The 24,570-nt window shown below is 43.2% G+C and overlaps 1 protein-coding gene across 1 annotated transcript in view; it reads right to left on the reverse strand.

Moving 5' to 3' along the window:
* PLG (plasminogen) overlaps positions 1-4,001 on the reverse strand; it is a 53,526-nt gene extending 49,525 nt beyond the window's left edge. The window contains exon 1 of the mRNA XM_033234282.1: positions 3,841-4,001. Coding sequence (XP_033090173.1) covers positions 3,841-3,889 — 49 coding nt within the window. The 5' untranslated portion in view covers positions 3,890-4,001. The remainder of the gene's footprint in view (positions 1-3,840) is intronic.
* Between the last annotated feature and the right edge of the window lie 20,569 nt (positions 4,002-24,570).

The following is a 24,570-nucleotide window of genomic DNA, read 5'->3' on the forward strand; positions in this document are numbered from 1 at the left end:
GGCAACAAAAGACACTGGGGACTACCAGGGAGAGAGGGAGGGAGGCAAGGGCTGAAAAACTACCTGTTTAGTAGGTATTTAGCTCACTATCTGGGTGATGGGATCATTTGTACCCCAAAGCTCAGTGTCACGCAATTTAGTTATGTAGCAAATCTGCACATGTACCCCTGACTCTAAAAGTTGAAATTATAAAACAAAGAAAAACAGTTTCATTAACAGATTGCAAGATAGTAAAAGATTAACTGGATTGATAAACAGGTTAGAACTATGGAACCACTATGTTACCACATTAATGGAGATAAATCCTTAAATAAGAACAAATTATGTTTGCTATCGATTGTGCCATGTCATGAGAGAAAAGTAAGGCACCACCAGTGGCAGTTGTATTACCAAGATTGATGTTGATTTGTTCATCCCTGGGTAGAAATGGAACTTGGAGGCCATTGTTTGATTTCTTACAATATGTGCTTTGGTTCTGACACTGTCACTTTAACTGGTGGGGGGCATCCTCTGAATGGTCCCCCTTGAGATACAGAGATTTTGGTGCATGGATGATGTTGGAAATAAATAAGAACTGAACTAAATTACGTTACCACCTCGGACAAAAATTGGGCAAAACACTGGAGGGTAAGAAGCTCCCCAGCAAAGCAGGCCATTTTTGTACTGGGCTTCCTACAGTCACACAACACTACTAATTGGGGAGAAATCAGTTTTTTCAAGGTGTTGACAGGTATCTGGATTTTGGAGGAAATTGTAAAAAAGCAGAACCTGGGACAAATACTGGTCTTGGTTTTTCCTTGAGATCAAATCTGAGACAATGAATCTGTCCGAAAGCTGCTTTCTGCCTGGTCGTGGCAGAGGGTGGCCAAGGGGGCCTCAGCTGTGCTCCGACCACAAGGCTACAGAGTGTCTCCTGTCCTGAGGCTCTTCCGGACACCTGACTGAGCTTTGGCAGCTCGACTTCAAGCCTGGAGATGCCAGCTTCATCCTTGGCACAGAATGCTAGTGATTTTCACAGGCGTGAGAGGCCAAAAGAGGCTAATAAGATGAAGATAGCCAAGCTCTACGGAATAAGACAATGGGACAACCTTGACCACTTTGAGAGGTGTGGTGGGGGCCGCAGGCAGAGGGAGTGGGTTACAGAGTGACTGGGAGAGCAGTGGAGGCAGCAGCAGGAGACAAGCCTGACTCTGAAGACAGCGAGCCCTCCAGGGAACATGCGGTCAGGGGAGGTTCTGAAAGATGGCACACTTCAGAGCGCATTGGTTTGTATGCTGGTGACAAGTATCCAGTAGGAAGGCAAATGAACAGATTCTCATTCTCAGAAAGGCCGGTCCTGACCTCCTGAGAGTACACAGAGCACAAGGGGCAGGACAGGGAGGGGGATGCATCCTCATCGATTCATGCAAAGTCCTAGGCCAAAGTTCCCCTGCTCCCCACCTCTGGGACTTTGTCCTTCCTCAATTTAAGATGCTCCAGGCTGGAAAAATGGATTATTGAGCAGGAGTTGGCTGATGCATTCTAAACCCAATCCACCAAAAAGCACTTGAGAGATGTATCAAAAGATCGCAAAGAAATAGATGCTTTAGGCCCGTATCCATGTCTTCACCTTGCACTTTCTGTCAACTTGAACTCTCATTTCCAAGAAGAGTTGTGTTTTGGTTACTTCTACAGCTCAGAATGTGACTTCAAAACACACCATAAATCCACAAAGTGTGTCCTACAGTGAGTTAAGTTAAACTTTCTGAAGAGTTTTTTTAAAGTATAGCAGAGCAGGCTACAACTGATGTTCAAAAAAAGAAAACTTCCATTTATTTCCCCCTTCAATTAAGTTACCTCTGTGTCATGTTATTATGCTTCATAGCACATCACTGCTGAGATCCCCTCCCCAGCTCCTGTTCCTAGGAAATATCCCAAATCATAAACAAACATTTTTCTTTTTAATTTGAAATAATTTTCCCCCATTTTCTTTTCTCTTATTCACCTCTAGGACTCATGTGGCAATAGGATTTGATAGGGCTCATTTGCTGGCAAGGAAACATCGAACAAATCTTTTAGTGGAAAAATACATTTATATTGTAGGTAAAATGCAGATATATATTGCTACTGATGCAAATGTATTTTATTAATGCTGTGAGAATTTCTTCCTCACTGTGGTGTGTGAATGTGTACGCATATTTGCATGTGTTAAAGACTTAGTAATTTGTGAAATGGAACATGTTTCTCCACTTCCCACTAAGCATGGCTGTAAAAGAAACCTTTTCCTCTCCCCTGGCATTCCAACATACTGGAAAGATGATATATCCACAGAAAGCCTTGCTTTCCAAAAATGAGAGAATGTGCCCCCTAGGTTGGTTAAAACATATGTTAATCCTGTGGCAGAGAAGTTTGTTCTAGCCTTTTGGTGTAGCCCGCTGAGTAAGTTCGTAGTGATCTATGTTCTAGTTTCCATGGGCTGAAATATAATATTCATACCCCCCAACACACATCGATTTCTTACAAAAGTTTCTTTGCTTAATTTTCTCCTGCTCTGTATTTTCTTTGATAGTTCCTTGAATGGCTTCCACTAAATTCAAATGTATTTGGCTCTAAAGTGCAACTTGTAAAATTTTATCTGGTAATTTATAGATTGAATTTCAAGTATGTATACATTATTTACACGAAGAACTACTAGCAAATTGTATGATTCCGTTTCTATGAAATGTTCAAAATGGCAAAGATATAAATACAGAAAGTAGATTAGTGGTTGCCAGAAGCTGCAGATTGGGGGTAACAGCTAAGGAGAATGGAGTGCCTTTTTGGGGGTATGAATAGTTTAAAAATGTATTCTGATGGTGGCTGCACAACTCTCAATATATTGAAATCCATTGGATTGTATGCCTTAAATGAGTGAATTCTATATGTTAATTATATCTCAATAAAGCTTTTTTTTTTAAAAAAAATAAAAAGAACTACTAGAACATGTTTAGAATATTCTTTCAAAGGCTTAAACAAAGCTGAAAAGTGAGAATAGCCCTAGATTCCTTCTGGGAAACCTGGCTTAAATCCAGGTTTCTTTATTTTCCTGATTTGAGAATAAACATGATTTTCCTAAGTCTAGATTTCTTTGTTTATAAAATGAGGATGAATATGCCACCCTACCTATACCACGAGCTAAATAAGCTACTGTTTGTAAAGAACACACACTCACACTGACATTTACACACAGGTATGTATGTATGTATAAAAATGTGGGGACCTAACCCAAGCACTAAGTGAGTATTTGTTGAATCACTATCTGCATACAGCATCTGGCAAATGGATGTGTGTAATTTCTCCAGGGATAAGCAGCAAACGCATACCTATGGAAAGCCTTATTCAGGCCATAACAAAGAGAGAAATGCTGACTCCCCGACCCCACCGCCACCATGAACTGGTGAGGGAACAGAATATATTCAGAGATATTTCATTGTTTTAACTTGCAAGTGAGGGGAGCATAACACCGTAACAGAGATGATATAAATTAATCAAACTGGGAACGAGGCGAAGAGCTTAGCCATCCTTTGCATAGTTAGCTACGTTGGCTGCTCTTCAATTAGACCAGCCATTATGTGGGGGCACTCATTTAGATTAGAAAAATCACCCATTATTTTCTCTGCCCATTCATTCCAGCACTCTGACAATCTTCACTGGAAAATTAAACTTATTTCTTGAAGAATTCCTCAATCTTATACAAGATTTTCAACTGGGAGTTTCATGAATCAAAAATTAAACGAATTGCACATAAAGCCATGGCATATGTATTTTTACTACATTGTGGGAGAAAAAATAATTATTATACAAAAAAAAACTATGTCTTACCTGATTTCAGAAATAAAAGAAGTAGAAGAACCACTTCCTTATGTTCCATTTTGGGACTGGCCAGCAGTGCCCAGAAAGTGTGTTCCAATCCCGGGATGTTGTTGACTTACATGAGAGTAAACGCATCCACAAACCAGATAGTCAAATTAAGTTAATTATTCTCTCAGAGACCCACACCACTGGCTCAGCAGGGTTCAAACATTACCTTGAATAAAGGGTCCTTACAAAATGTTTGAGGGTGGAATCTGCAATAGATGCTGGGAAGTGGTGAAAGCCATCTCCCCCCTCGGTTGCTCCACGCTGCCTTCATGTCTCCTTACTCCTTCCCTCACCCCTCGTACTTGATCTCTCGCAATTAGTCTTGTTTCCTCCCCTCTTCTTTTATTCCCTTTCTTTTGGAGAAAATAAAATCATAAAAGTATCTCACATTTGCTGGTACCTTCCGTGACGAGACCCTCTGCCAAGCACTGCACCTTCATAGCTTCCCTCAATCTTCCCAACAGGCAGTGCTGTTCTCATTCCTGCTGTTCCAGGGATGGGGCTGAGGCCTTCCCCCGAGGTTGTGTGGCTACCCAGGGGTGCAGCTGATAGAGGCAACCCTTTCAGGTCTTAGATGACAGACTTAAGTTAGGTGTAAACATTAATATCTCCACATCCTACACCAAATGACATAGAAATTACAACGTAAGTGAAAATATTTTATTATCTTCAAAATTTCTTTATTCCCAGTGAATTCACATGTTTTCTGTAATTATAAACTATGTTATAAGACATCAATCTTTCACCCAAATGAACGTATGGCATATTATTATATTCTCATTCTCATGAAATAAAGCAAGAGTGGTAGCATTAAGTGAAAAGCGTCTATGTCAATTTTAAATGTTGAATCTGTACTTTTCCCTGACTTAAGGCTAGAGCGACCAGATAGTACATATGCTTTAAAACTTCTATTTTAATGTCACTTGATGATCTGTAAGGGAACTTGCTGATTTGGGAATGTGCTAGGGAATACACATTCCTTTTGACAGGGTCTGTCACTGGGTGGGTGATGACTTATACAGATGACATGTGCTTTTTCTTTTTTCAATCTCAATGGTATTCCTACAGGGAATGGATAACCATTTTAACTGTATTTTCTGCAGCCCGTACCCTCTTGGGAATACAATTGTCTAACTTTTTATTTTTGGTCTGGCTGTTGAAAACAAAACAAAACAAAACAAAAAAAACTTCTATTTTAGTGTTCAAAGATATTTAGGAATAATCCAATTGACTTCTCTGTTTTAGATGTGAAATAAGGACCAGAAAGCATCGTTCCTGTTTCCAGGCAGTGAAATTCCTTCTTATTCGTTAACTAGCAAAAGAGTAGAGGTGGGAGCCCAGTGGTCTTGGATGGAACGTCCTGCGAATTCCCTGGGATTGAGGAACCATGCAGAACCCTCGAGAAGAAACTACGCTGGGCAATAAGAGGGCGGCCCCATGTGAGGGACGGGGGGACCTAATCACATTTCCTGATTTCCTATTTTAGCCTCACTCTCTTTTCTCCTCAGATTCTTACCACTCCCTTTATCCTCTCTGACTCACCTCATGGCCCAGTTCATTAAAGGGGAGAGAAGATGGAGGTAAGTTGAGAAACCAGCAGTGAACACACGTTTTATATTTAATGTGGAATGTCTCTTCGGGGGCTTATGTTGGGTGTGCTTTAGAAAGTACTTTGGGGGAAAAAAAAACAGACTCTACTAATATATAATGCTTCCAGCATGTATTTACTTCCACTTAAAATATTATTTTAGCAGTTCCTCTTGGATAAGGCACCTTGGGAATGATGTTGTCAGAAATTCTATATCCACATAATTTTCTTTTCCTGTTGTTTTGGTTTTGACTTGGGTGGTGTTGGTATAGCTCTTGCCCAACTTTCCCCTGGTAGTTGTTGGATGCACTCAATTCTACAAATGTGATTTTGTAAATTAGTTGCCCTCCTAATGGCCTCCTGGCTGTACATTCTTCCCTACCTTCATAATCCATCAGCATAATGAAAGCACAGAGGGATGTTGAGCAGAGCTCTGTGCTGGAGCCACCACACTCTGTAGCCTGTAAGAGAGGAGCAAAGAGGAATGAATGCGTTGCTCAGGTATAGACAGGGGTGGGCGCATAGACACTTCTGCTGTGGCACGGCCCTTCATGTCCAGGGTAGGCACGAAGCAATGGACTATTCCAGATTGTGCATAGGAATCTGCACTGCACTCTTAGAGGGATTTTTGCTCTAAAGACAACTAATTCAAAATAAGGCGCTTTCTACCTGAAAGAATGGCATGAACTGAGAAACGATATATATATATAGAGAGAGATCTCTGTGTACTACAATCAGGTTGCACATATTCTGAGATTTATGTATTCTTATTTAGTTCAATTCATTATTTATTGACCACTTACTGTGTATAATATTATATTAGATTCTTTTAGGATTACAGTTAACCCTTGATCAACTTGGGGGCTTGGCACCCTGTCCATACACAGTAGAAAATCCAGGTATAACTCTGACTCCCCCAAACTTAACTACTAATAGCCTGTTGTTGGCCAGCAATAGTTAATAACATGTATTTTGTATGTTATATGTATTATATATCGTATTTTTACAATACAGTAAGCTAGGGAAAAGGGAACACTTGTAAGAAAATCATAAGGAAGAGAAAATACATCTACAGTACTGTTCAGTATTTATCCATACAATAAGTTTACACTGCCTGTTTACAAGATCAATCATCTGTCTGAAATGGAAGCAACCCCAGCTGCAGACCTCAGTCTCTGTTACATATCAAGCAGATGAAGTTTTTCTTGTAATGTCAAATGTCATGACTTTTCTCTGCTTCTTGGGAGCACTTCCAGCATCACTAGTGCTGACGGTGTTATTCAAGGTTTACAGTACAGCACGAAACGGGAGGAAAATACATGCGAACAGGGAGAGGGCACTTTTTACTGTGATGCACACTGGGGATGAACTGCTCGTGCCGGGATGTTGAGCATCACAGCACATTTTTTTTTTTTTTTTGAGACGGAGTCTCCCTCTGTCGCCCAGGCTGGAGTGCAGTGACCAGATCTCGGCTCACTGCAAGCTCCGCCTCCCGGGTTTACGCCATTCTCCTACCTCAGCCTCCTGAGTAGCTGGGACTACAGGCGCCCGCCACCTCGCCCGGCTAGTTTTTTTTTTTTTTTTTTTTTTGTATTTTTTAGTAGAGACGGGGTTTCACCGTGTTAGTCAGGATGGTCTCGATCTCCTGACCTTGTGATCCGCCCGTCTCGGCCTCCCAAAGTGCTGGGATTACAGGCTTGAGCCATCGTGCCCGGCCACAGCATGTTTTAAGTGGATACTGGCAACACCTGAGCTCGTCGCAACAGCAACAGGAGGAGGCTACGAAATTATTACAGTAGTGTGGTATGCGCTAAGGTTAAATGTATGCAGTTACAATTGAATACTGCATCTTTATGTTTATGTACGCCTCTCTCAACTGAGAATAGCACCATATACGATCTGTGAGTGTTTGTGTAAATAAGTTTTACTAAATTTTAACTTTTGCAATAGTTTTGTATATATTTTATGGTAGTAAATAATAAAATAGACTAGGTATCTACATATATTTTATGCATTCATGACATACTTAACTTTTTCTACTTTTTTTTTGATATTTCTAGCTACATGGTTTGTCTTTTGAGTTTTTTTCAAATTGTTGCAAAAAATCCAAAACATTTTCTGACACATTTATTGAAAAAAATCTGTAACAGTTCAGACATGTGTTGTTCAATGATCAACTATATGTCTAAAACGTACAAATCAGTCTCTAACCTTCCCCAGCCTCTGTATGCTAAAGGAACTACAGAAAACTTTCAAATGCAAAATGTGTGGAGATTCTGCTGCTGCACTTGTAGCAGGCATAAGAACATTCAAATAGGCTGGGTGCGGTGGCTCACGCCTGTGATCCCAGCACTTCGGGAGGCCAAAGCGGATGGATCATGAGGTCAGGAGTTCGAGACCAGCCTGGCCAGCATGGTGAAACCCCATCTCTACTTAAAATACAAAAAATTAGCCAGTCATGGTGGCATGCTCCTGTAGTCCCAGATACTGGGGAGACTGAGGCAGGAGAATTGCTTGAACCCAGCAGGCGGAGGTTGCAGTGAGCCGAGATTGTGCCATTGCACTCCAGCCTGGGTGAGACAGCAAGACTCTGTCTTAAAAAAAGAGAAAAGAACATTCAAATAAGATTGGAGACAAATTGAATTTCCTTAGCTCTGCCCTGCATAAGGCCTGCAATCAAGATCCACTCAGGTCCTCTTATGAAGGAATAGACGTCTCTTCCAGCATTAAAATGGTAAATTCCTTGCAAGTATTTACAAAGAAAGTTATAAACACCAGGAAACATCAACCTCACCAGGAGGTGAGGTACAGTTCACCCTTCCGTCTCATCTGAAGTGGAAACTGCAGCCAAGTCACAACTTCCTAGGTGATGCATGTCCATGCAAGCTGGACTGCATTGCTGGCCTGACATTTGCACCTGCCAGCTCCTTGCCACCCCCACTTTCCACCTTCCTCCAGCCCAGGCTCTGCTGCCTGGGAACTGCCATTCTAGGACAACTCATTTCATCAAAATGAACATCTCTGCATAGCCGCAAGAGGACAGTATCATTTCCAAATGGAAATAGCAAGAACTTAATTAATCTACTAAGGACTCATGTACAGCATCCCTCTGTCATGGTAAGGGTCCTCAGAAAGTTTATCTGTGCCCTCCATGCCAATGTGCAGATTGTTTTTACTGCTGTTTTAGTGTAATAGGGCATATCAGCGAGGAGACTTGTACTAATTAACCTGGAGGCAGCTCTTCTTTCTTTAGTTGCCCTTTTCCACATGTTAGCCTTTGTTCATCAGTCCCCAGGACCATGCAATGAGATGCTTATCAGCCCTCATGTCCCGTAAAGAGATAGCAGGCTATCTCTCTGTTAGCACAGTGGTTAAAATGTAATCCACTGGGGGACATTTATTTTCTTTCTCTTCCTTCCTTCCTTCCTTCCTTCTTTTTCTTTTTTTTTTTCTTTTTTTTTTTTTGAAACAGAGGCTGGCTCTGTCACCCAGACTGGAGTACAGTGGTGCAAACACAGCTCACTGTAGACTTAACCTCCTGGGTTCAAGCGATCCTCCCACCTCAGACTCCAGAGTAGCTGGGACCACAGGCGCACGCCACCATGCCCAGCTATTTTTTTTTTTTTTTGTCTTTTCTGTAGAGACGGGGTTTTGCCATGTTACCAGGCTGGGCTCATGGGATCCTCCTATCTCAGTCTCCAGAAGTGCTGGGATTACAAATATGAGACACTTGCCTGGCACTAGGGGACACTTTCTAAGTGAGATCTAACTCATTCGGGGTTCAGTGAGGTGATGTTTTCTTAACTGAGTTGTGCTTGAAAAAATCTTGGTATCTATTCATCTTTGAAAAAAATTAATTTTCATTGGCCATCTCCTCATCATTAATAAGCATGGCCATATTACATACTTACGACAAATATTAGCAGAGAAGAAGACCGTCAATCCCGGATAACTTAGTAGCTGGCATTGAGGCAGCACCAGGACTCCCCAGAGGAGAGTCGAGGGTCATTCTGCCCTGAGGTCCAGACTCACCATGGATAAAACAGAGATGCACCGAATCATCCTTCCCATCTCTCACATTCAGTGTTCTCTAAGTTCATACAGGAAAAAAAAAATCTTATCTCACAGTATGTCAGGGAGATAAGTCATGTAGAAAAACATTAAAATCTTTTCAGGAAAGCAAATGAGCACACAAAAAAACCTGGTGAAATCTGAGCAAAGTCTGCAGACTAGTTTCTGATATTGTGCCAATGGCAACTTTCCAGTTGTAATCATGAACTATAGTTACGTAAGATACTGCCTGAGGGAGGCGGGGCCATAGGCACAAGAACCTCTCAGTACTATATTTATAACTCATTGTGTTTATACTTATTTCAAAACAAAAATTATATGTATATATTTATATATGTGTATACATGTATATGTTTGCATATACATGTGCCTATATTTGGATACATGTGTCTATTATAGGAGGACCTAGGATGATGTAACTGCTTTCATACTAGTTAAGAGAATTCCCAAAGTTTAGGGAAAGTCTAAAGTTATAGAGTTCCTAACTCAGGGTGTAGAACTCGGATTTTGGCTGATTCTCATGAGCTCCTGGGATGAGTGGGTGGGATAGAGAGGCTTCACCACCACCACGCTCCCTCCCTGGCTGGAGACCAGATGGTTAAAGACTAATGGGTGCTAGAGAGCAGCAGCCCCCCATGTGGGTCCAGAACCTGGAGGCTGGAGTAATTCATGCCTGCTCCTGCCTCCCAGGTATTCAAGGGAAACCCACCATCTCCACGCACCAGCAAAACAGAGGCCCCAAGTAATGACTTCTCCTTTCTCATCTCATCCTGCCACCTGACCAGCTCCTGGGCTCCTCAATCCAAAGTTGGGGAGGAGAGAAGGGAATGTCAGTGGACACCACTTTTGCTATAAAAGCTCATCCTTCAGATGTTCTTTCAGTGGGTACAGTGTTTAGTGCTGTGCTAGGTGCTGGGAAATCAAAAGTAAATAAGGGGCCACTTCTGCCCTCAGGGAGTTTTTGGTCTCGTGGGTTTGGGGCAATGCAGGTCTGTAAACCGGAATTGTAAAAGTGAAGTGGCCCAGGTCCCATTTGTTGTAGTGGTGCACAGAGAGACAGTCTTGAGAGGTGAGGAGACACTTCCCAGAGGAAGTGACATCCCAAGTTGAGACTTAGAAGACAGACAGAGGGATGAGAAGGGAGAAGAATTCCATGGAGTCCTAATTAGGCAAAAGGAGTGAGGCTGGCGGGATGGAGGCAAAACAGAAAGAGAAAGCAGATAAGCTGTAGTCTGCCTTTCTTCATGGTCCAGGACCATAGCCCTCCTGCACAAATAACTCACAATCTTCCTATGCCCAGCTATCAACAAGCCCTCAGCTGATAGAAAAATGCAGGTTAGTCCACCGCAACCTTGGCATTATCATCACTGCACAAAGCCCTCTTCAGCACACAGTACAAGCAACATCCTATAAAATCCCCAGCAAGCCTTTGTCTCTTGGCAGTCAGCTCTTCTCTTGCTGGCCTGCCTATTGCTCCCTTGCAACATGTTTTTATACTTTCTTTAATAAATCTGCCTTTCTTTATCTACAACCGTCTTGGTAAATGCTTCTTACTGCCCATGGGATACTGGCCTCAGATAGTTACTGATCACCAGCTACATATTCCCTAAGCAGAAGAAATGTATGTGCAGGGTCCCAGAGGCAGGAGGTACAGGCAGATGAGAGGAATTTGGCTAACATGGGAAAATGGTCCAATTGTCCAGGCTTCTCACTCTGTTTCAAGAAGCTTAGACTTCAACCAAAGAAAGGCAGAGAGTACTGTTACTGAAGGCTTTTAAAATCGAAGGGTGGCCTGATCCCTCTGATTGTAGCATGGTAAGAAGATTGTAAGAAGCTGAGATTGTAAGAGAGATGAGAGGGGCTGAGGAAGGCAGTGGAGAAAGAAAAGGGAATGGATTAGGGGGATATTGAGAAAGTAGAATTGACATGATTTTGTGACTGATTGAATGTGGGGAATGAAATCAAGGATGCTGCCTGAATTTCTGGCTTGGACATCTGATGGATAGCAGCATCATTCATTAAGAAGGAACACATAGGAGAGAATAAGATGAAATTGCCTGGGGACAATGTTATGTTTAGGAACTTGAGAAAACTCAAGTGGAAATTTCCAGAAGGGAGTTGGATATCCTGATGTATAGGAGGGGATGGCAAACTACAGCCCATGGGGCAGCCCCTATTTAAAAAGATAAAGTTGTATTTAGAGCCACACCCATTCTTTTACTATTGTCTGTGGCTATATTTGCACTACCTTAGCAGATGTGACAGAGATGGTACAATGATGATAAAATATTTGCTATCTTTTGCTTTACAGAAAAAGTTTGCCAATTCCTGGTGTATGGCCTAGGAAATAGGTCTGAGCTGGAGATGTGGAATCAGCAGTTGTCAGCAGGTAGGTGGGGTTGAAGCAATGGGGGTGGACAAGCTTGCTCAGAGAGAGAAAAAGAAGCCTTGGGGTAAAGCCCTCAACAACGCAAGGACCCAGAAGAAGAGAATTCTCTAGGGATGACTGAGAGCAATTAGCCAGAGGGGAGAATTGACGGTGTGAGTCCAGAGAAACCAGCGAAAGTGAAAATTGTAAAAAGGTGGGAGTGGTCGTGGGTACCAAAGACTTGTGAGAAATCAAGTGAGATGTATCCTGTGTGTGCCAGAAGGTGACAGCAAATGAGCCCAACATAACCTGAATAATACCAATCTCAATGGCCCAGGCTCCTAGCAAATTCTACTCTGGCTACCGCTACCACTAAATATATGTAAAACTCAGTAAAATAGCAATTTTAATTAAATAAATTCCTGACCTATCTCTGTAATACTCCTTCCCAACATTTTTGCCTGCGTACTCTTTGATTGCCTCTTCAATAATGTTGTAATATCATATTCTATGAGAGAAGAGAATAATAAACTATTTTGGCTCTAGTATTTTATTGTTGATAGATTTACATTTTTCTTCTGGCTTCATAGCTCATGATTGATAATATAAGATAAGTTTTCAGGATTCTTGGCTAATTTAGGAAAACTTCCACCAAACTATTTTTGTGCAGGAGCTGTAAGATTTGGAATAATTCCCAGATGGGAGGAGCTAGACTTTTTTCTAGCTCTGTACATTTCTATTGTTCTTATTTAACTTTTATTTTAAGTTCAGTGGTAGAAGTTCAGGTTTGTTACATATGTAAACTTTTGACATGGGGTTTTGTTGTACAAATTATTTCATCACCCAGGTATTAAGCCTAGTCCTCTTTAGTTATTTTTCCTGATGCTCTCTCTCTTCCCACACTCTACCCTCCAATAGGCCCCAGTGTGTGTTATTCCCTTCTATGTGTCCATGCATTCTCATCATTTTGCTTCCACTTACAAGTGAGAACATGCGATATTTGGTTTTTTGTTCCTGTGTTAGTTTGCTAAGGATAATGGCCTCCAGCTCCATCCATGTTCCTGCAAATCCACATGTCATATGACACAATTGTGATGTAATCTATGGTCTTGCATATTTACGTTACACCACCAGGTAAGTCAGCACAAGGGAGGTTAGGACTATTCTGAAATCTGTTTTACACAGGGACAGCTAGTAATAACATATATAGAAGTGACTCCATACCACATAAATAAATCCCAAGGAACCCATACTCAATGACTCAACTCAATTCTTCTTTTGTTGGATCCTCAAAATGCCCACATCATCTCCATCACCACCCAACATGAGGGTAGAAAGAGATCAGAATTTTAGCCAATTACAGCTAAAATGTCTGCTTTTGCAAACTTGACAAAAGCAAATGACCAAATGAATACATTGCCAGGGCCCCTCCAGAGCCTCAGAAAGGGACTGTTGGAGTTGTCTTTTGCTATGGGATGAATCAACCCAAAACATAGTGGCTTAAAATAAGATGAATTATTTTATTTCTGAATTCTGAAGGTCTGCTGGGCTTGACCAGGGGATTCTCTTTCTTGTGGTCACTTATGAGGTCAGTGGTGGTTAGGGCTGAAACCATCTCAAAGCTTTCCTCACTTACATCTCATGGGTAATCCCAGCTGTTGCTGGAATCTCGTCTGGGACTATCGGCCAAAACACTCAGAACTTCTCCATGTGTCCGGGCTTCCTAGAAGCATGTAACTGGCTTCCAAGAGAATCGGGCAGAAGTTATTTCTCCTTTACAGTCTAGCCTGGAAATACTCCAGCATCATCTACATGAGAGTCACAAGTCTCCCCAGGTTCTAGGGAAGGACATATAGACCGCACCTTTCCATGGGAGGACTATCGGCCTCACACTGTAAGAAGAGTACATGTGGTTGGAGTCTTGTGGCTGCCATCTTGGAAAATACAATCTGCCATGGGACTCATGCAATGAAGGAAACCTGAGCCTGAATGTTATTAGTTTCCCTGTGCATCCTTCTCTATTTATGCATGTTCCATAATTCATCTCCTTCCAGAGCCTGCCAAAAGTGTCTCGCTATAATCCTCCTCTCTCCCACGTTGACACAGGTCAAATCCTTGAACTCTGTTGCCCAAATAGCTTCAAGCACATCTGCTTCCACTGAAGGTTGAGCCACAGGTTAGTCTCCTCCCCCTCCACTAGTGGTGGCACGAACCCCCAATATCACTGTGTCTTTGTTAGGTAAAGGGACTTGTATATTTATGGCACGTGGTACCTGGGGAATAAGCTCTGGCTGTCATTGCACACAGGAAGTTAGATTTCTGCTATTTCAGAGGATAGCCCCCCTTGTGTTCAGTCAGAGGTGTAAATACGTACAGTTTTATGGGAATCAAAAGTGTTGCAATATTTAATTGCCATAAACATGCAATCCTTCTTCCACAAAGCATGCTGAAGGATGTGCTTTTTGGTGCTGTGGTGGCAGGGTTAAAATGGATTTTTGGCATTCGTCCCACTTTCTATCTCAAACAAATAGTCCCTTCAACCTGACATCATGGTGTTGGGGGAGACCTCTGAGTGCTTGGCACAGCCAGCCATGTGGTATGGAGCCACTTCTGTGGCTGTACCACCATCTGACAGTAACCTTATGAGAGACTCCAAGGGAGAAAACTGCCTGGTCAAGCCCAACCAACCTCCTTTTTCCCTTAATGGAACATTCCCTCAGGAAGCCTGGCTGTTTCTAACAAATTGATCTTGGCCCAGAGTCATCCCAATTTGTAGAAGATTTTATATCCCTGCACCTCAATAATCATTAGAGTGCTGGCATCTCAGTATTTTTCTTCCAGGCAGAGCTCTGGCCTACCAGGTGAATCAGGGTTGTGTTTAGATGGTTAGGAGGCTCCTCCCAAGTTTAAAACAGTGTCCAAGCCCCAACTGTAGATCAACTAGGGAGACACGCCAACCCTAATCACCAGCACTGTCAGAGCTCCAGTCCCCACTCTACCAAGATGTCCTTTTAGAAAGATAAAGACTAAAAAATGCTCACTGAGTTTGGTGATGAGAGTTAGTAGAGGGGTGGGAAGAGAAATCATGCCATATGTTTCAGCCCATTTGTGCTGCTGTAACAAAGTGTCACAGTCCTTTATGGATTACCCAGATGACAGCCTGGGTAACCCATATAGGACAGAAATGTATCATCTCACAGTTCTGGAGGCTTCAAAGCCCCGGATCAATGTGCCAATTATTACAGTGTCCTCACGTGGCAGAAGGCGGATGGTAAGAGGATGAACATTGTGTCTTCACACAGCAGGACAGTGAAAGAGCCTGAACTCACTCCCACAAGCTCCCTTTAAAGCAGCATTAATCGGCCTAAATTCCCAAAAGTCCCCGTCTCCGAACACTGTTGCATAGGGGATTAAGTTTGCAACATGTTGGGCTGAGGGCAGCAGCTCATACCTGTAATCCCAGCACTTTGGGAGGCCAAAGCAGTGGATCCCTAGAGCTCAGGAATTTGAGACCAGTGCAGGCGACATGGAGAAACCCTGTCTCTACCAAAAATCAAAAATTAGCCAAGTGTGGTAGCACACACCTGTAGTCCCAGCTATTTGGGAGGCTGAGGTGGGAGGACCACCTGAGACCAGGAGGTCGAGGCTGCAGTGAGTCGAGATTGCACCACTGCCCTCCAGCCTGGGCGACAGAGTGAGACCTGGTCTCAAAAAAAAAAAAAAAAAAAAACACACACACACACGCACAAAAAACAAAAAACCGTTTGTAAGACGTGAATTTTGAGGGATACATTCAGACCACAGCATCACAGCTGAAGAGTCAGTGGGAAACAAAATGGAAACAGCATATTAGGGTAACTCTGAAGAAATGTGTCTGCCATGAAGCCAAGAGAGAAGGAGTTGGAGGTCCAGGGAGTGCAGACGGCATTTCAGTGCTCACAGGAGAGCATCCATAGACGGCGAGAAGAAAGAAGGGGTTACAAAGCCTGAGTTCCTGAGGAGAGTGGGGCTGTCACTCGACGAAAGGTAGTCCCTGCGGGGAAAGGACAAAGGAGTTGGGCGGCGACAGGGGGTCCGCTGTCCTCACAGCAGGAAACGGAAGGAGGTTCCCTCAGGGCTTTTTGCCGCCCGGAAGTACAAGGCGCCTCCATCTTCAGAGCATGAAGGGTGCGGGGTGGGGCAGGAGAACTGAGGGAGTCGAGGTTTTGCACCCGATGAGGAGACACACAGAGGGAACGGGTGGGAACACAGGGCCCCTGCAGCCTCAGGAGGATCAGCTGTGGCCTGGTTTGCTCGTGTCGTCATTCATCGTGGGCACCTTGTCCTTGGGGCCGGCTAGTTACTCGGCTTCCAGGCCCGTCATCCTACCGGAAGCACCCCCAGCTTGGGGATGTTGGAGGGGCCACGACCCCACTTGGCTGGGAATGGAGTGTGTGAGCTGCCCTGGGCTGAATCTGGGTGTGGGGAGGAGAGGGGACTTAGAGGAGAGAGGGACAGTGAACTTGGTTTTGTGTGGCTGACTGGAGTGTCAGTGACAAACGACTGTATTTGAAATATTAAATTTCCTTCTCTCACCAAGAATTCATTGTACCTGCCTGGCCCCTGAGGCTGACTGTGTTTGCAATCCCTGATGTGATGGGCTGAAGGTTTGTGTCCCCCCAAAATTCATATGCTGAAGCCCTGACTCACAATGTGCTAGTATTTGGAAGCAGGGCCTTTGGAGGTGATGAGGGTTAGATCAGGTCATGAGGGTGTGGTTCCCATGATGGGATTAGTGCCCATATAGGAAGAGGAACACACCAATCTACACACATACACACACACACCGTTCCTTTCCCTCCTCGAACAAGCTGAGGAGATGCCATGTAAGGGTGCAGCCAGGAGTGGCGCTGTCTAAAAGCAAGGAAAGAGATTTCATCAGACACTGCATCTGCCAACACCTTGATCTTGGACATCCAGCCTCCAAAACCGTGAGAAATAAATGTCTGTGTCTAACCCCCAGCCCTACCGCCCTGCCTCCTGTGTGTGGTATTTTGTGATGGCAGGCCCAGCTGACTAAGGCACCTGGTTAAACCGGAATAAGCAGGTGAGGAGTACTGGGGGAGGGGTGAGAGAGGAAACCAGACTGGGCCAGATGACTGGGGAGACTGTCTTGCTAAATATTGTGCATTTTAACCCAAAGACTATGGCAAGCCCCTGAAGGCAGGGTGTGCCACAAATTTGGGGAGCCCTAAGCGCCTTGTAAAAGAAAAGAATGTCATTTGTGGAGAAAGGAGGTCCCCCTTTTCAAAGGTCATTTGACCTTCATGAAAGAATAGGTCCTCTGGTTCTTAGTGTTAGAGCTCAGTAAGGGAAGGTGGTTCCCCGAATTTTTAAAAGCCCTCTTCTGAATCCAGCAGTATGTGAGTCCCTTAAGAGTGGCCAGAGAAGAAAGAATCCACTGAGTTGACATTCCAGTTCAGTAAGTTGTAGGGACATTGTTTTGAAATAATCTGTAGGCAAGGGAGCACCAACTCATAACTCACCTCAAACCTGCAGGGTTCCTTAGCCCAGTTCTTAGTCCAAAACCCTTCCCTGTCTGGCCAGCAGTGATGGATTATTGCAAACCTTGTTCAGTTTCATTTGATCTACTTCGCAAAACCAAGTTCCAATATACAAATAACTGTGGGAGCTAAGGTCGCTGCATTTGGTCCCTCTGAGCAGCCTTTCCACCTACCAGGCCACAGTCAATAGTAATAACCATTGAACATCCTTGAGGCAATTATTTCAATATTACTTTGCATCAGTGACTGCACAAGAATTGCTCCAAGTGGAAGGACTGATGTTGGCAACCAGGCTTCCATCAGGGGCTGCAGACAGCCCTTGATCTTCACGTGGGAAGTTGCCTCTGAGTTCAGACACTCTGGCAATCCCTAGCTATCAACCTTCCGATAAGCAAGTAACTGGAAAGGTGAAATTAGACAATTACATTATTACCTTAGAGGACAATTAAGCATTGGTGGCTAATCAAAATATACCCTTTTTATGATTTTTATTTTACTGCTAGCTATGATTTATTGTAGGCTTGTCCATCTGTGCCAGGCACAAACAGCACTATGACTTACCTATACCGTGCTCCAATCACCAGAGGTTTTCTCTGTTATTATTACCATTTTATAGATCAGGACATTGAAACTTATTTGCCTAAGGTTATGCCGACAGAAATTGGCAGAGCCAGATTCTAACCCAAATATCTGGGTCTTAAGTGATTACTTTTAACCACTGCACTGCCATTTACTGCTGGGAGGAGGAATAATAATAATATCTTGATTGATATTATTTGATTGATTAATGCCTAAAGTGTCTAGGCACCATACTAAGCTCTTTTTTAAATGTTTCATTTCATTTATAATTGACACATAGGAATCATACATATTTATGGGGTATAGTGTGATGTTTTAATGCATGGATACATGGTATAATGATCAATTAGGGTAATCAGCATATCCATCACCTTAAACATTTATCCTTTCTTTGTGGTGAGAAGATTTAAAATCCTCTCTTCTAGTTATTCAAATATACAATACATTATTATTAACTATAGTCACCCTAGTGTGTAATAGAACAACCAGAACGTATTATTTCTAACTGGAACTTTGGACCCATTGACCAACCTTTCTCCATTGTCCTCTCTCCAACTACCCTTCTCAGCCTCTGATAACCATTATTCTACTTTCTAATTCTATGAGATCAAGTTGTTTGTTTTTTTTTAAAGTTTTAATTGACAAGTAATAATTGTACATATTCATGGTGTACATAGAGATTTTCAATACATATAATGTATAGTGATCAAATCAGGGTAATTAACATATCCATCATCTCAAATGTTTATCATTTTTTATATATTTGTGTTGGGAACATTCAACATCCCCCTTTTAGGTATTTGAAACTATTGACTATATTATTGCTGACATCCTACAGTGGTATAGAACATTAGGACATATTCCTCCTATCAAGCTGTAATTTTATAGCCTTTAACAACTCTCTTCCTATCCCTCCCTGCCCTGGATCCTTCTCAGCCTCTAGTATTTTCTGTCCTACTTTTTACTTCCTATGTTCAACTTCTTTTAGCTGCCATATATGAGTGAGAACATGCAGTGCTAACCTTTCTGTTCTTGGCTTATTTAACATAATGTCCTCTAACTTCACCCATGTTACTGTGAATGATAAGATTCCATTATTTTTTATGGCTGAATAGTATTCCATGATATGTGTATATCACATTTTCTTTATCCATTCATTGGTGGTCAGACAACTAGGTTGATTCCATGTTTTGGTTATTGTGAACAGAGCTGCAATAAACCTGGGGCTTCAGATGACTCTTTGATATAATGATTTCCATTCTGTTGGATAAATGCCCAGTAGTGACATTGCTGGATCATATGGTACTTCTATTTGTAGTTTTTAAAGGAACCTCCATACTGTTCTCCAGAGTGATTGTGCTAGTTTAAATTCCTACTGTGTAGGAAATTTCTCTTTTTTTCTGCATCCTCACGAGCATGCTATTTTTTTGTCTTTTTGATAATAGCCATCCTTACTGGGGTGATATAATAGCTCATTGTGGTTTAGGTTTGCATTTCTCTGAGGATTAGTGATGTTGAGCACATTTTCATTCATTTACTGGACATTTGTATGTCTTCTTTGAGACATGTCTACTCAGGTCATTTGCCCATATTTTAATTGGGTTGGTTTTTTGCTGTGGAGATGTTTGAGTTCCTTGTATATTCTGGATACTAGTCCCCTGTCCCATGAGTAGTTTTCACATATACGAGGCACCAAACTAGGTCCTTTACACAGGTTATTTGATTTACTCCTCACTCGGACCCTATGAGGGAGGTGCTATTACTAACACTCTCATCTTACTAATAGAGAGTTCAGCAGAGGTTCATAGCTTCCCCAAAGTCACACAGCTAGTGTGGCGGATGGAGCAGGATTGGATGCCACAGCCAGGCCCTCCAGCCCCACACCTCACTGCTGCCGGAGCCCGCTCATCTGCAGTCACTACCACAGGCATCAGTGGTAGTACCCAGAGTACGCATTTATCGAGCACCTACTGTATTCACAGAATTCTGATCAGTCTGAAAGTCCAAGCAATGAAACAAACAAAGCCAAGGAATGGTAGAAATTGCAGAGTTCAAACCAGAGTCTAGGACCTGAAGTGCACTGCATGGGCCAGGTTAAACTGAATGAAACATTCCTATTTTGATCCCTTTCATTATTTGTTGTCCATACCCATAAATACCTTTATCAGTTTAGATGCGAAGTCAAAAACAAATAGGCAACGAATCAGCTCTTCCAACATTCTCTTCTCCTGAAAAAGGTTCTTTGAAAGCCCTGTTTTGCAGAGACTCAGTCCCTTTGCATGATGGGTAAATCGTAGGAGAACTCTACTAGGTCTTATGTTACATACTTAATGTGAAAGGTTGCTTCATCCAAAAGCCTGGAGTTTTCAGAGACATTGTCCTCAAACTTCCCCCATTGGAGAATACCAGCGCCTGCAGGCAACAGCTCTGACGCACTTAAGACTTAAATACAACCCACAGAAGTGCTGGCTTGGCTGGGAAAACCTATTGCTAAGCAGAAGAGCAACATTGTTTTTTTTCTTTTCTGGAATTTGTAAACAGCATTTATTCTCAGCCTTGCCTTTGAAATGTTCTAGTTGGAACATTGGTGGGCAGCGTGCAAACAGAAGCGAACGTCAGCCAGGGCGGCAGGGGGCAGCAGACCCCACACTTTGTCCATGCTCAGGTGGGAGGGAGTTTCCGGCTCCAGAAACGTGTCGCGGGCTTTATCCCAAGCGACTTCAGCCAGCAGACGGTTCATGTCCTGAGGCTGCAAAATACGAGGTGGTAGTAGTGGGGGGCGTGAGGCTGAGAGTGGGGAGAGCAATCCAGGGGCGCCAAGGTGGGAGCCGCAGCGGGCCCATGGCCGCCCGGAGGACACTGATGCTTCTGGAGCGCGCGCGAGGGTCCAAGGCGGGGCCGGACCAAGGCCGCCTGCGCTCCGCGGAGGCGCGGTCTGAGGGACACGAGACGGTGGCAAGGGACAGGAGGCGGGGGCGCGGACACAGGGCGCGGGAACGGGGCGGAGACATGGATGGGGCGCGGGTGGGCGGACTCCCTCCCGCAGGGCCAGGATGGCCAGGCCAAGGCCGCTGGGAAAGGCAGGACGCTCGCCCCTGCGCTGCCAGCTGGGCTCTTCTCCTTCCTCGCCTGCCCTGTGTTCCAGGGCGCGACCCCGCTCTGTCCAGACGCTGGCTCCCGGACTGACCCTCAGGTAGGTGGGTCGGAGCCCCTGGGAGAAGTGGGGTTTGAGGGAGGGCATTTCTGCTTCCAAGCGCAAGCATGTGGAGCCCGGATGCTCCAGCTCCTGGACCCTGGATTAGAAACTGGCAGGAGTAGGAGATGTTTTGCGGGAGGCTGCCCTCTGCCTTCCTCTGTTCTAACATCTGCTGGACTCGGGGAGTCTTAGCACCTGTATTTTTGACCAGAAAAAAAATTCGAACAGCAGAAAATCCAATGTGATGGGTTACGCCTTCTTAACGTGCCTCATTCAGCGTTGTAAGTTCCTTCCACAGACTGAGGTTTTTCGTGCAATTGATGTGATCCTATGTCAGCTATACAAAACAATTTTTGTTTACTGAATTTAGTTTAAAAGGCAAGAAGTTGCTTTCCACAGGGCACATTGATCCCTGGTGGAAAGGGATGTGTATGCCCTGAAACATGGAGAGTCACATGCGCTACTTGGTTTTGTGTAGAAGTGACATGAGATGATCTTTTCACTGATTTTCAGAATTGCGGTGAATTCACTTAGGAAAATAAGTATGTATATCAATGGATGACTAATATGGGCATTTACTTTAAATGATTTCACTGAAGCAGTGCTCCTAATATTTTGAGGCACAGTTTTTATTTGGTTCCTTGTTACCACATGATCAATTAGCTTCTTACTTAATAAGTTACAGTGGGGGAAGGTGCTTCCTATTTTCTCTTTAAATTTCTTGTCCCTTATTTAAAGAAGCAATAGGCCTGGTGCAGTGGCTCTCTCCTGTAATCCCAGCACTTTGGGAGGCCAAGGTGGGCGGATCGCCTGAGGCCAGGAGTTCGAGACCAGCCTGGCCAACATGTTGAAACCCCATCTCTACTTAAAAAAAAAAAAAAAAAAATTAGCCGGGCATGGTGGCACACGCCTGTAATCCCAGCTACTCGGGAGGCTGAGGCAGGAGAATTGCTTGAATCCAGGAGGCGAAGGTTGCAGTGAGCCACGATCGAGCCATTGCACTCCAGCCTGGGCGACAAGAGCAAGACTTCATCTCAGAAAAAAAAAAAAAGAAAAAGAAAAGTCCTCAAGTCTTTGGCTAAATACAAAGCTGTGTATGCACAGGGAGAGGTTCCACAAAGAAAGAAGAATAAGGAATAGCTACTGGGGAAAGAACAACTGCAGGGGAACAGTGAGCTCAATGGAGATGCCAGAGCTCACATAGCACTTTCAGACTCTTTTCAGTGTATATTTTATGCTGAGATTTTTAAATGAAATACTTTATGTGGACAGAAAAAATTGGTACCAAAGGGAAACTTTAACAATGAGGAAGAAACTTTCTGTAGAGGACAGGGGACAATATACACAAAGTCTGTGCTAAGTGTAAAATGAGCATATTCATCCTTAAAGCACATCAGAATTGAATACGAGTATTCATTTCATTCATTGAATTAATTATTCATTCATTGAATCAGTGAAATAAATACTGCTCTTTGAGGATTTGAGACTACATTCACTCTTTATGCAGAGTCACCTGTGGTTTTGCTTTTCTCTGCATTTCTTTGCTGTTAGATGACTGCTGCATTGTTGAGTTGTATTTTGAGTGGATATTTTTGTTTGGTAATAGTGAAAATTTTAAATTGTAAAAAATGTATGTTTATCCTTTCTCTCCCTTCTAAATATGTCACTGTAAAACATCATTCCCATGTGACAGTGTGTGCTGCAGACTGTTTAAAAATTGGGCAGCCAATTAGCAATGAAAAACAAGTGGCCCACCTTCAATATTTGCTTGTTGTTCATTTACATGCTCTTGGCACCAGTCCTAGACTCACATGTGCCCCAGAATAACATTCAGACTCTCAACTGGTCTTCTGTTACACGTCCATGACCCAGTTCACTCCATGATATACAGCTCTCTGCTCTGTGTCCCCTGGGCTGGGCTCAAGTCAAGCAGTCAGTGACAGACTTCATTCCCAATAACAGAACCAGTTTGCACGACTCCCCATACATGTTGCAGCTTTGAAAACATTCATCTCAATGTTCTCACTTTCATTTGGTATCAAGTATTTTACTGGGTTCTTACAACCATGGTGTAGTAACATTCACTGAGGAGGAAGTGGAGGATCCAAGGATGGAGCAAGTTGCTCTGGGCACACAAATGCATTTGCAATTTTACAGCCTCTTGGAGGCGTCTCAGTCAGACATTCTGTGCACTGATCAATGCCCTATTCAATTAATGTAAAAGGATGCACTTGGCATGAGATTCCAGTTGTGCACAGAATATACATGAGAAGTGTGCCTTTGTCATCTCTACTTTCAAACGTGAAGGCCACCAGCAATTTCTGGTATGCAACTGATGCCTTTCAAATGAAACATTATATCTGTGTAGTCCATAGGCAACCACAGGCAAATGTGAGGGTGAAACGCTATGTTCTACGTTGCTCTGTGTCAGTGAAGAAAGAGAGTGCCAGCTCAGAGGGCTCCGGGGCCTCAAGGCAGGGATGCCTGGTTGTGGGTGTTGCAACTTCCAGCAGAGCAGTGAAACATAACTGCTGATGCTTTTCTTTCAGTTCTGCCATCATCACTGACAAAGTAATCCCAGCTTGTCTGCCATCCCCAAATTATGCAGTCGCCAACCAGACTGAATGTTACATCACTGGCTGGGGAAAAACCCAAGGTGAGATAAATTCCATTGCCCACATAACAAATTGGTTTTGACCTACAGTCCATGTGACAAAATGATCATTTCAGAGAAAGCTGTGCAAATTCCTATCCATGAATGTGGTCCACCCACTGCTGATTTTGTCTGCGCACCTGTCTATTTCTGCATAATGGGTCTTCAAGGCACATGGTCAAGGGGTGGAAGACTGTTTCTTTGAGTCTCTCTCTCTCTCTTTTTTTTTTTTCAGAAACTTTTTAATTCTATTTTAATTAATTTTAACTTTTTTTTTTTTTTTTTTAGTTCAGAGTTACATGTGCAGGTTTTTTGCATAAGTAAAGTTGTGTCTCGGGGGTTAGTTGTACAGATTATTTTGTCACCTAGGTACTAAGCCTAGTACCCAATACTTAGTATTTCCTGCTCCTCTCCCTACTCCCACTCTTTTCCCTCAAGTAGGCCCCAGTGTCTGTTGCTCCCCTTTTTGTGTCCATGAGTTCTCATCATTTAGCTCCCACTTAAGTGTTCCCACTATAAGTGTGAACATGCAGTATTTAGTTTTCTGTTCCTGTGTTACTTTTCTAAGGATAATGGCCTCCAGCTCCATTCATGTTCCTGTAAAAGACATTATCTCTTTCTTTTTTATGGCTACATAGTATTTCACGGTATATATGTACCACATTTTCTTTATCCAATCTGTCATTGATAGGC

The sequence above is a fragment of the Trachypithecus francoisi genome, unplaced genomic scaffold, assembly GCF_009764315.1.
Source record: "Trachypithecus francoisi isolate TF-2019V2 unplaced genomic scaffold, Tfra_2.0 Lachesis_group15, whole genome shotgun sequence".
NCBI lineage: Eukaryota > Metazoa > Chordata > Mammalia > Primates > Cercopithecidae > Trachypithecus > Trachypithecus francoisi.